The 12,808-nt window shown below is 48.3% G+C and overlaps 1 protein-coding gene across 3 annotated transcripts in view; it reads left to right on the top strand.

The window, feature by feature from the left end:
* P2RX6 (purinergic receptor P2X 6) overlaps positions 1 to 12,808 on the top strand; it is a 107,961-nt gene that overhangs the window by 88,869 nt on the left and 6,284 nt on the right. For all 3 annotated transcript variants that reach the window (XM_073676409.1, XM_073676410.1, XM_073676408.1), the window contains 4 exons: positions 2,461 to 2,570; positions 3,946 to 4,039; positions 4,123 to 4,188; positions 11,696 to 11,773. In XM_073676409.1, coding sequence (XP_073532510.1) covers positions 2,461 to 2,570; positions 3,946 to 4,039; positions 4,123 to 4,188; positions 11,696 to 11,773 — 348 coding nt within the window. The remainder of the gene's footprint in view (positions 1 to 2,460; positions 2,571 to 3,945; positions 4,040 to 4,122; positions 4,189 to 11,695; positions 11,774 to 12,808) is intronic.

Genomic DNA, 12,808 nt, shown 5'->3' with positions numbered 1-12,808 from the left:
GGGGCAAAAGGGCGGTGATTTGAAGTTTTGAGGGGTTTTTTTTCATATTTTTTAAAACTTTTTATTTCACTTTTTACTGTATTTAATAGTCTTTTTAGGAGACTTGAAGCTGCGATCGTCTGATCGCTTGTGCTATACATAGCAGTGCTTCAGCACTGCTATGTATAGAGAAAATCATGATCTCCAATAAACGACGGCCACAGGCTGGCTTTCACTGGAGGATTGTAATGACAGGCACGGGACGGGGGTCTTCAGCAGATTGGAGATTGGATGGACGCACCCCCTGCTGGCGCATGTTAAATACCAGAGATTAACAGCGGGATATAACAAGTTAACAGCCACACGCGGATTAAATCAGCCATCAAGTGCGGGGAAAGATGCGGGCTTGGCATGTAAAACAATGCACACAAAAACGCAATGAAAAAAACAATTTACTTAATAGATCCAGAAATGCCACAGAAAATCTGCAATATCAAAAACTCACCAAATACTCGGTGCAGCTTAAATCTGGTTTTAATTTTAAATGCATTTTTTTTGTAATTTTTGAAAATATTTCTTGTAATTTTTCATATCACAATTTATATATAAATTAAATAAAAGGTCTTGCAACTTTCACATTGGCCTTATATTAAATTCACAATTACTGTTGTGTACAGGCGACTCATCATCAATCTCATGAGCATCACATGCAGCATTACAATTAAAAATTAGTGCCACACAGAGGATAACATACAGTCGGATCCACCATTCACAATAGGTGATTATCACAGCTCATCTCTTCTCCTTTAATTCACAATGACATTTGTCCTGATGAATGCTTCAATATAATTTAATAGGGTTTGAATCAGTCTTTTACTGCAGATGTCCAGGTGAAGAACAGGAAGTGGGAGTCTAATCTTAAGGCTATGTGCCCACGATGCGGAAATGCTCCAGATTTTTTCCTGAGCGTTTCTGCTTCTCCCTGGCAGAAAAAAACGCATGCGGATTGTACATGCGTTTTTCCTGCCAGGGACATGCGGATGTGAAGCGTTCTTCACATGCATTTCCGCATGCGGTTGACAAGCGCTTTCCAAGCGATTTTAGCATCACTTTGAAAGTGCTTGACAACTTGGTCACACTATATAAATCCATGCAACCGGCATGGATTTATATAGTGTGACCTTAAAGAATGGTAAAAAATAAAAAAATAAATTTATACTTACCTTCTGTTGGCCCCCGCAGTCTTTATTCGCTCCGTCCTGGCTTGCTCGCAGCTCACGGTACACTGAAGGACCTGCCGTCACATGACTATGACGTCAGCGCAGGTCCTTCAGTCCACCGCGATCTGCCGGCAAGCAAAGACAAGCGCACCGCGGGCCATCAGAAGGTAAATATAATATTTATTTTTTATTTTATTCTTTTTTTTACAGATTCTATGGTATCCGGGTCCAGAGGAGAGTCTCCTCTTCTCCAGACCCGGGTACCATCCGCGCATTGAAACGCTTGGATTCCGCATGTACAGATCCAGTGATGCGGAATCCAAACGTTCCAATGCAAGTCAATGGCGGTGAAAACGCAGCGCTTCCGCAAAATAATTGGTAGTGCTGTGTTTTTTCTGCAATGATAACCCGCAGCGGAAATTTCTGCAGAATGTGCACAGCACATGCATATTATTATTGGTGAACATGGCAGGCCTTCTACCATGCGTGTTTTAAGCGTTTCTGCAGCGTTTTTGCCGCTGCGGAAACGCTTAAAAAATGCATCGTGGGCACACAGCCTTAGCCTAATAGCCAATGGAAATTTGCAAGATTTTTTTTATATAGATAGTGATATGAAAATATACAAAATAAATATCAAAATGTTTTAGAAAATATATTTGATGGAAAAATCAAACAATAGATAATTTACTGATGCTACATTCCCTTTAAAGTTGCAGTAAAGTTCTGGATGCAGCTGCTTCTTAAGGGTATGTGCACACGGTCGGTATTGGCAGTGCTTTGAATACAGCATGCTGCGTCCAAAGCGCTGCACGCAGGTGAATCTGCATGTGCGGATTCACCGCATCCTATACATTACAGTTATATAATTTCTCTTGCGGAAACTAGTTTCTCCGCAAGAGAAATTGACATGCTGTGATCTGTAAAGATGTGCCGCATGTCCGTGTCCACAGGTGATCCGCAGGTGCACAGAGACGCATAGTGGGCATGGGATTTCTTGAAATCCCATCCACTATGCTGTAACATCTGGCCACTGCGGTTTGCACGCAGCGCAAGTGCATTGCATCCAATCCGCAGCAATTACTGATCGTGTGCACGTACCCTAAGAGGTGTATCACAATCACAATATGTCCCACGGCCCATGTAGTACAGTGAAGTGTCGTTTAAGCTGAATGAAAACTGACAATATTTCACACAATTTTTTCGAAGAAGCAATATCCATAATTCAAATCCCTATGCTTATGTTAATGATAATATATTTCAGGGTGGCGTTGTTGGAATTGACATTATGTGGATCTGTGACTTGGACACGTCAGAAAGCGCTTGTAATCCACAATACTCATTTAGACTGCAAGACAGGAAAAACAACTTTCGGTGAGATTTCTTATATTGCAAGACTTGATCTAGAAGACTTAAAACTACTTTAAAGAGGACCTTTCACCAAATTTTTCACGTTGAACTGGACACGGTAGTTATTAGTGGCTGCAGGGCCGAATATTTTTTTTGTTTTGTTTCTAATTTCACCTCTCCGTTGTGGAGGTATTAGCAATCAAATATCTGGCACCTAATGAGTTAACTTTAGGTAAGTCCAAATGGGTGGTTACTAGATAGTTTTCTCTGGGGGCGTGTGCTTCACCTCCTGTATGATGCTGACCAATCATAACAGGCAGCAGCATAGAAGTGAAGAAGGACTTGTGATGATGTCATCAGGATCACATGAGTCCACAGGTCCTGTCAGCTGGAGAGTGCAGCCTAAATAAGCACAAAACATATATTACACCACACAAAAGTTCTGGAAATATTAAAAAGTTAATAGCTCATTAGGTGCCAAATATTTTATTGCTAATATCATCACAACGGAGAGGCAAAATAAAAAAAGCACAAAAACTTTTTATTGTGCTCTGCAGCCACTATTACATGGTATGTCCAGGATAACGTGAAAAATTTTGTGAAAGATCCTCATGTACATCGGAACTGTCCAACCTTTTTGGTGTAAAAGTAGATTTCATACAGATTTGCTTGGATAGAGAAAGATGAATGAGTGCACAGGCTGCTTACAAAATGTTGGCAATTTTAAAAGGGTTGTCTCAGATCAGATATCTGCTTTCATATAAAAGCTGCCATTGCAATCACCAGGATCCCCAGCACACAACTGATCTTGCCAACGGAGGATGCCAACAGCTATGCAATTTCCCTGCAGGTACAGTATTACATGGCTGTGAATTAAAGAGCCCATTTTGATTTGAAAAGGAGGTGGATGTGTAGTACCTGGCATGGCCACTATAGAGTAGATGGAGCTGTGCAGCACCTTAACTGGTCAGTTCCAGCTGCCGCCGACACGGAGAGCAACCAATCGACAGGGATGCAGGCTGCCGCTCCCCCACCGATCAGACATTGGTGACCATCTAGATAGGCCATCTATGTTAAAGTAGTGGACAACCTCTGTATGTAGTCCAATGGAGTCCACATGTGCCAAAGTGACCCAGATAGGACAGTCACAGCTTCTTTAGCAAATTCTTCATCACAGGTAATAAATCAAAAAATATTTTCAGGCTCATCATGGATCCATCCGCTCCCCTCTCCACAGAAGCTGAGGAGCTGCTCACTTGACACTTCCTCTTCTATTAGCAACAATTCACACCAAAAAGGATTGTTTGGCTGGCAGATAGATAAGGGGGAAGAAAGAAGGCGAGCGATGTATACCTAAAAATTATCAGAAAAGACAGTTTTATGTTTTATTACCTTGTAGAACGGCAACTTATTATTGGGATCGAAAGAATCAAGAATATAGAGATCTCTTAAAGCTCTACGGGATCCGCTTTGAAATATCTGTGACCGGAGAGGTTTGTGTTTGCATCTTAATTAAATATTAGCAACTCTTAACCTGATATTTCAACTTTAATGATATTTTGGCTTCTATATTCAGGCAAGGAAATTTAGTCTAATTCCAACAGTCATAAGACTTGGGACTGGATGTGCCTTCTTGGGAGCAGTGAGTAATTACGTTGACTTCATATTACACTGAACGCTTTCAAAGAGCTTGAAAAATGTATTTGCAATATGAATTTGTAATTTGTACAACCTTCATCTGTGTAACGGGTCTGGGAGGTGGAACCTCTGAGCAAATATACAAGGGGTCGGTCCTTGTAAGGAAGCGTGTGGCTCCCAGGGAAGACGGGCAGGTAGTCACGGCAAGTGACAGGGACAGTCTCTGGGTAGAAGGGCAGGTAGTCACGGCAAGTGACAGGGACAGTCTCTGGGTAGAAGGGCAGGTAGTCACGGCAAGTGACAGGGACAGTCTCTGGGTAGAAGGACAGCAGGCAGGTGGCTGGTGAGCGCTCCCAGGTGAGCGGGCGAGAGTCTCTGGACAGGCAGGTGGTCACGGCAAGTGACGGCAGAACCTCCAGGTAGACTAGCAGACAGGTAGCAGGTGGATGCTCCCAGGTGAGCGGGCAAGAGTCTCTGGACAGGCAGGTGGTCACGGCAAGTGACGGCAGAGCCTCCAGGTAGACTAGCAGACAGGTAGCAGGTGGACGCTCCCAGGTGAGCGGGCAAGAGTCTCTGGACAGGCAGGTGGTCACGGCAAGTGACGGCAGAGCCTCCAGGTAGGCTAGCAGGCAGGTAGCAGGTGAGCGCTCCCAGGTGAGCGGGCAAGAGTCTCTGGACAGGCAGGTGGTCACGGCAAGTGACGGCAGAGCCTCCAGGTAGGCTAGCAGGCAGGTAGCAGGTGAGCGCTCCCAGGTGAGCGGGCGAGAGTCTCTGGACAGGCAGGTGGTCACGGCAAGTGACGGCAGAGCCTCCAGGTAGGCTAGCAGGCAGGTAGCAGGTGAGCGCTCCCAGGTGAGCGGGCAGGCTGGTCCATAGACAGACTGACAGGTGTCGGAAGGCAGACCGTCGGACCGCAGGCTTGCAAGCAGGTAAGCGGATATCAGGCAGGTATCAAGCAGGAATCTGGCAGGTGACTGGCAGGTAACAGGCAGGAATCTGGCAGGTGACTGGCAGGTAACAAGCAGGAATCTGGCAGGTGACTGGCAGGTAACTGGTAACGGGACCTGAGGGCTGAAGCAGAGTGAAGGCTTTGCAACAACATTGCTCGGGCACCTCCATTTTGGAGGAGGTGCCTTATATATGGTGAAGTCCTCCGGCCATTGGCCGGGGACTCCTTAGGACGGCGCGCGCGGCCCCTTTAAGAGAGGGGGGGAGCGCGCGCGCCCTAAGCGCCGTGGTCGGGAAGCAGCGCGCGCTGCCAGCAGAGCGGGAGGAAGACGCCGGGCACGGAGCGGAGAGGTGAGGGGAACAGCGTCCCTGCCTAGCAGGAGGCAGGGACGCCGACGCTACAGTACCCCCCCTTTAGGCCCCCCCTTTTTTATGCCAGAAAGAAATTTATCAAGGATGAGAGTGGCATGGATGTTCTCCCGGGGCTCCCACGTTCTCTCCTCAGGACCAAACCCCTTCCAATCTACCAGAAAAAAGGTTTTTCCTCTTACCCTTTTGGTGGCCAGAATGTTCTCTACCTCAAACTCGTTCTCAGCGGAAACCGGAGCAGGGGGCGTACCTGTAGACTTGGAAAAAGAGTTAAATACCACGGGTTTGAGGAGAGATACATGGAAGGAGTTAGGGATCCGTAAGTTGGCCGGGAGTTTCAATTTATAGGCCACCGGATTGATTTGTTTGATAACTTCCAGTGGGCCGATGAACCGAGGCCCTAACTTGTAGGAGGGAATCTTGAGCCAAACATACTTGGACGAGAGCCAGACTTTATCTCCAGGACGGAATTGTGGAGGATCCAGGCGTTTTTTGTCAGCGTGTTTTTTCATCCACTCGGACGACTGAAGGAGTGCGGATCGGGTACTCTCCCAAATGGAGGAGAATTCGCTAATGAGAGATTCCGCAGCCGGATTGTCCACCGAGGTGGAGACGGGAAATGGGTTCCGAGGATGCTGACCGAAGACTGCAAAAAACGAGGATTTGGAGGAAGATTCACTCTCGTGATTATTGTAAGAGAATTCGGCCCATGGTAGGAGATCCACCCAGTCCGAATGGTGGGCATTAACGAAGTGCCGGAGGTAACTGGTCAGGATCTGATTGATCCGCTCCACTTGACCATTGGACTGTGGGTGGTAAGCGGAGGAGAAGTCCAGGGTGACGTCAAGCAGCTTACATGTGGCTCTCCAGAAGCGTGAGGTGAACTGAACCCCACGATCCGACACGATGTGGAGGGGCAGGCCATGGAGACGGAAGATGTGGCGGATAAAGTCTTTAGCCAGTTCGGGTGCAGACAGGAGACAAGGCAGGGGAATGAAGTGCGCCATCTTGGAAAAGCGGTCAGCGACCACCCAAATGACCGTACAACCGGCAGAGACAGGGAGATCCGTTATAAAGTCCATAGCTATATGCTGCCACGGGGCAGCAGGTACTGGAAGAGGAAGGAGGCGACCGGCTGGCAGGTGTCTCGGAACTTTGTTGCGGGCGCAGGACACACAGGCTGAAACAAAGTCTATTACATCCTTGTGCAGGGTAGGCCACCAGTAATGCCGGGTAATAAACTGGAGGGTCTTTTTCTGACCGGCGTGGCCAGCTAGCTTAGACGAGTGACCCCAGAGTAGGACCTTCTTCCGATCAGGTACTGTTACGAACGTCTTACCGGGAGGGAGACGATTTAGATTCACGGGAGCCACCTGCATTACTCTGGCGGGATCAATGATGTGCTTCGGTTCCTCCTCTAGATCAGACACCAGGAAGGATCGGGACAAGGCGTCAGCTTTGATGTTTTTGTCTGCCGGGCGAAAATGAAGAACGAAATCAAAGCGGGCAAAAAACAAGGACCACCGGGCTTGGCGCGGGTTAAGTCTCTGGGCGCTCTGGAGGTAAGCCAAGTTCTTGTGGTCCGTGTAAATAATTACTGGGTGAAGAGCCCTCTCGAGCAGGTAACGCCACTCCTCCAGTGCCAGCTTAATGGCCAATAACTCTCGATCTCCTATAGAATAATTGCGCTCAGAAGAGGAGAAGAGTTTGGAGAAGAAGCCGCAAGTTACCATTCTTCCGGAAGGCGACTTTTGGGTAAGTACCGCTCCGGCTCCAGAGGAGGAGGCATCAACTTCCAGGAAGAATTGTTTGTTGCCGTCCGGACGATGCAGCACCGGGGCGGAAGAGAAAGCCTGTTTTAAGGAAAGAAAGGCTTCCTCTGCTTCGGGCGGCCTTTCTCTGGGATTAGTGCCCTTACGGGTGAGCGCAGAGATTGGGGCAGTCTGGGAAGAGAAGTGCGGTATGAAGAGGCTGTAGTAGTTGGCGAAACCCAGGAACCGCTGAATAGCTTTCAACCCCTCTGGTCGGGGCCACTTCTGGATGGCAAACAGTTTCTCAGGATCCATTCGTAGGCCGGTCTGAGAAATTATGTAGCCCAGAAACGGAAGCGAGGTCTGCTCAAAGAGGCACTTCTCATATTTAGCGTAGAGGTGGTTCTGCCTGAGCCTGAGCAGAACCTGACGAACATCCCTCCGGTGTGTGGGGAGATCCGGAGAGAAGACCAAGATGTCGTCCAGGTACACCACTACGCAGGAGTAGAGAAGGTCCCGGAAGATGTCATTGACCAGCTCTTGAAAGACGGCGGGAGCGTTACAGAGACCGAAGGGCATTACCAGGTATTCATTTTGGCCGTCATGGGTGTTGAATGCCGTCTTCCATTCATCCCCCTGACGGATACGGACCAGGTTATACGCCCCACGGAGGTCCAGCTTGGTGAAGATTCTAGCCCCCCTCAGACGGTCAAATAATTCCGGATTGAGCGGAAGGGGGTATTTATTCTTCACCGTGATCTGGTTAAGGCCTCTATAGTCTATACAGGGACGGAGTGAGCCGTCCTTCTTTTTGACGAAGAAGAAGCCTGCTCCCGCCGGGGAAGTAGATTTCTGGATGAATCACCGGGCCAGATTCTCCTCAATATATTCTGACATGGATCGGGTCTCAGCAGCGGACAAAGGGTAAATGCGCCCACGGGGAGGAGTAGCGTCGGGCATCAGGTCGATTGGGCAGTCGTATGGTCTATGAGGGGGTAATGTCTCTGCCTCCTTTTTATTAAAGACGTCCGCATACGACCAATAAGGAGCCGGAAGACCAGGTAGATTGGCTGGAGTAGGAGAAGGACGGACAGGATGGACGGGAACTAAACAAGTCTTATGGCAGTCCTGTCCCCAGCGAAGGACTTCTCCGGTCTGCCAATCAAGCACGGGTGCATGTCTCTGAAGCCAAGGTAGGCCTAGTAAGAGGGCGTGAGAGAGTCCAGGCAGAACATGAAAGAAGATGCTCTCAGAGTGCAGCATTCCCACCTGCAGGGTTATGGATTCAGTGATGAGTTGGATGGGATGTGGTAAGAGGCCCCCATCCACGGCAGCGACAGATAAGGGTACAGCTAGAGGTTTGGTGGTAATGCGGTATTTCTCTACCAGAGACTGAGAAATGAGATTTCCGGCAGCTCCAGAGTCAAGTTGGGCTAGTTCAAAATAACGGTTCTCCCCGCAGATGATAGAGACCGACAGCAACAGAGATGGAGAGGGTTTACTCTTGTCTAGGACGACCTCTCTGAGCGATCCTAGACACAGGCGTTTCCCGACCTCTCCGGGCAGGAACGGATCCGGTGCTCCTTACTGCCACAGTAGAAGCAGCTCCCCTCGGCTCGGCGTAACTCTTGACGGGTTTTGACCATCTTGGTCTGGTCGACCTGCATAGGCTCAGGTGAGTGCGCCTGGGTAGTAACGGGAGAAGTGACAGGTTTCTGGAAGGTAGGGGCTAGACGTGGAAACCTCCTCTCACGGGTGACCTCTTTGGCGCGCTCCTGGAACCGGATGTCAATCCGGGTGGCAAGTGTTATTAAGTCGTCGAGAGTGGTAGGAATGTCCCGACCGGCGAGTTCATCTTTAATACGGCCGGACAGACCCTCCCAAAAGACAGACACCAGGGCGTCGTTATCCCAGGCCAGCTCCGAAGCAAGGGTACGGAACCGTATGGCGTATTGGCCCACGGAGAGATCTCCTTGACGGAGGCGTAGCAGAGATGATGCGGATGAGGTCTTCCATCCTGGTTCGTCGAAGACTTTCCGGAAGGCCGTGAGAAAGGCTGGCAGGTTGGACACCAGGGGGTCTCCTCTCTCCCATAGAGGATTTAGCCAAGCCAGTGCCTCTCCCATGAGATGGGACATGATGAAGGCTACTCTGCATCGGTCGCTGGAAAACTGGTGTGTCAACAGTTCGAAGTGCAGAGTGCACTGGTTAATGAAGCCCCGTGCCTGGCTGGGATCTCCGCCAAAATGAGGAGGGGCGGAGAGGCGGGGACCGGGAAAAGATGCCATGGTGTTGATGGGCTGCGGCGGTGCCGGGGTAGTAAGTATGCGAGTGGAGGCAGCTCCCGAAGAGGTAGTCAATGTGTCCAGGCGGGAGTTAACACCACGCAGGTGACTCAGCATGTACTCCTGTTGGGACCTCTGTCGGGAAAGTTCATGACATAGGTCCGAGAGCGAGGGAGCTTGGGTGCCACCGGGTTCCATGGCCCGAGCAAACTGTAACGGGTCTGGGAGGTGGAACCTCTGAGCAACTATACAAGGGGGCGGTCCTTGTAAGGAAGCGGGTGGCTCCCAGGGAAGACGGGCAGGTAGTCACGGCAAGTGACAGGGACAGTCTCTGGGTAGAAGGGCAGGTAGTCACGGCAAGTGACAGGAACAGTCTCTGGGTAGAAGGGCAGGTAGTCACGGCAAGTGACAGGGACAGTCTCTGGGTAGAAGGACAGCAGGCAGGTGGCTGGTGAGCGCTCCCAGGTGAGCGGGCGAGAGTCTCTGGACAGGCAGGTGGTCACGGCAAGTGGCGGCAGAACCTCCAGGTAGACTAGCAGACAGGTAGCAGGTGGATGCTCCCAGGTGAGCGGGCAAGAGTCTCTGGACAGGCAGGTGGTCACGGCAAGTGACGGCAGAGCCTCCAGGTAGACTAGCAGACAGGTAGCAGGTGGACGCTCCCAGGTGAGCGGGCAAGAGTCTCTGGACAGGCAGGTGGTCACGGCAAGTGACGGCAGAGCCTCCAGGTAGGCTAGCAGGCAGGTAGCAGGTGAGCGCTCCCAGGTGAGCGGGCAGGCTGGTCCATAGACAGACTGACAGGTGTCGGAAGGCAGACCGTCGGACCGCAGACTTGCAAGCAGGTAAGCAGATATTAGGCAGGTATCAAGCAGGAATCTGGCAGGTAACAGGCAGGAATCTGGCAGGTGACTGGCAGGTAACAAGCAGGAATCTGGCAGGTGACTGGCAGGTAACTGGTAACGGGACCTGAGGGCTGAAGCAGAGTGAAGGCTTTGCAACAACATTGCTCGGGCACCTCCATTTTGGAGGAGGTGCCTTATATATGGTGAAGTCCTCCGGCCATAGGCCGGGGACTCCTTAGGACGGCACGCGCGGCCCCTTTAAGAGAGGGGGAGCGCGCGCGCGCCCTAAGCACCGTGGCCGGAAAGCAGCGCGCGCTGCCAGCAGAGCGGGAGGAAGACGCCGGGCACGGAGCGGAGAGGTGAGGGGAACAGCGTCCCTGCCTAGCAGGAGGCAGGGACGCCGACGCTACAATCTGTTATACAATCATGTGCAGTGACGCCCTGCTCCAATGGAAGCTTTGTGTAAATACAATAATATGAAACTATAGTATTAATATAAAATTCAAAAAAACTTAATATGCCCTGAACTTAAAGAGTAACTAGACTTTCATTTTTTTAAATAACTTTGGAAAATTATGAAAGTTTGCAAATCTCTTTATAAGATTTGTCTTCATTTCTGTAAAAAATTACAAGTTCCTGCCTTTCCCCAGTATTTACATGCCTTGATATCAGAACATACTCCTTTGGAGTACTGATGCTGTCAGTGAAAGGGTCTACAGGAGATTGTTCTGATAAGGCCACATTCACACATTCAGTCTTTGGTGAGTTTTTTTTACATTAGTATTTGTAAGTCAAAACCAGGAGTGGGTGATCAATACAGAAGTGGTGACGTGTTTCTATTATACTTTTCCTCTGATTGTTCCACTCCTGGTCTTGGCTTACAAATACTGATGTAAAATACTGACCAAATATTGAACATGTGAACGTGGCCTTAACAGAACACACAAAGGAGACGTGGCCTAACCCTTTCATTGCCAGAGTCTGTACTTGAAATGAGTAGATTCTGATATCAATGCTCCTGAAGGGAGGCAGAAAGACTGGGGAAAAGCAGGAGGCTTGAAGTCTCTTACTTTAAAAAATAAATATTTCCATGGTGGACAAAATTATAATTCAAAATGAAACTTTACTTACTCTTTAAATAAACTGCTTTGGACTTGAATTGTCTTATTTTAAATTACGTTGTATATTATACTGCAACTTCATTAGAATTGCTCTAATTTGCACCAGTCTGTTTATAGACTAGCCATGTGGCTTTTTATTTTGAGCATTTGAAGAATCTTCATTAATATTGTAGAATAATTATTACATTTTTGTTGTAGATTACACTCCTTTGTGACCTGTTTCTCCTATATTTGAACACCAAATCAGATTTCTATAGGAATTACAAGTATGAAGAGGTAGGTTAAAGATTAAAGGGATTGTTGGGTTTTAAATTAAAAGTCTGCAGTCAATGTATGTGACTGCAGACTTGTGAATCCTCACATCGCACGAACTGCATGCTGTGAGGATTCTCAGGTGCTGGGAGCGGGCGCTCATGTGACCTTAAGTATGTGATATGCATGCTCCCAGACAAATTCTGACTAGATGGGTGCAACCTCGCTCAATGCAAGGGTATTGAGCTAGGCCGGAAACAGTCTAGTCAGAATGTGGCGAGCAGTATGCATATCACATACCTGCAGTCACATGATTTTTCAAGAAATTCATCATAATCCTCACAGTAAGGCATTATGGACAAAAATGGCCGATGTAGATACTCTTACGAAGATGGAGCAGAAAACGAATGAGACAAACACATAAACCACAATTAAAGAATAAAAATAAAAAATAATAATTGCAAAGAATATAAAAGTGACCACTGGGGCATAGTGGACAAATATCAGACTTGTGGAAACTCAGGTTCTATAAAACTGGCGTGAAGCTAACCTTCTCATTAAGGCCTCTTGGAGTTTGTGTATCTAACAAAGAAATGCAATGACATTCTTTTTGAGCTAACAGCTGTTTCATGTTGCCTCCTCTGATACCACAGCTGATCTTGTCAATGCCTTATACTTTCAAGCCCCGGGGTCACATTTATGTTGTCGCTTAAAATGTTTAGGCAACATTTTCACGAGGGATTCATCTGTCACTTCTTAGGCTGCCAAGATGTCCCTGACATGCTCCCTCACGCGAATTTTCAATTCGCATGATGTAAGCCCTACGTATATTTTTTTACATGGACAACTAGCATGGGACACAACAAAAATGGTATTACATGTAATGTAATGTAATGTTTGATCTCGTATTCGTGTGTCCCATAAAATGAAAAAAAATGAGGTTGACCTAATCATGTTGGAGCACGCCAGACAGTTACCACAGGGGTTGAAATCATTGGCATTGAGAGCTTGTATAAATGAAGCGAGCTCACTCTCAGAACCGTTTCAAATCATTCCTAG

The sequence above is a fragment of the Phyllobates terribilis genome, unplaced genomic scaffold (genome assembly GCF_046119375.1).
Source record: "Phyllobates terribilis strain yellow unplaced genomic scaffold, ASM4611937v1 Scaffold_1__5_contigs__length_1240528914, whole genome shotgun sequence".
Classification (NCBI taxonomy): domain Eukaryota; kingdom Metazoa; phylum Chordata; class Amphibia; order Anura; family Dendrobatidae; genus Phyllobates; species Phyllobates terribilis.
Note: the sequence above shows the minus strand (reverse complement) of the source record. Positions and strands in the feature narration are given on the sequence as shown.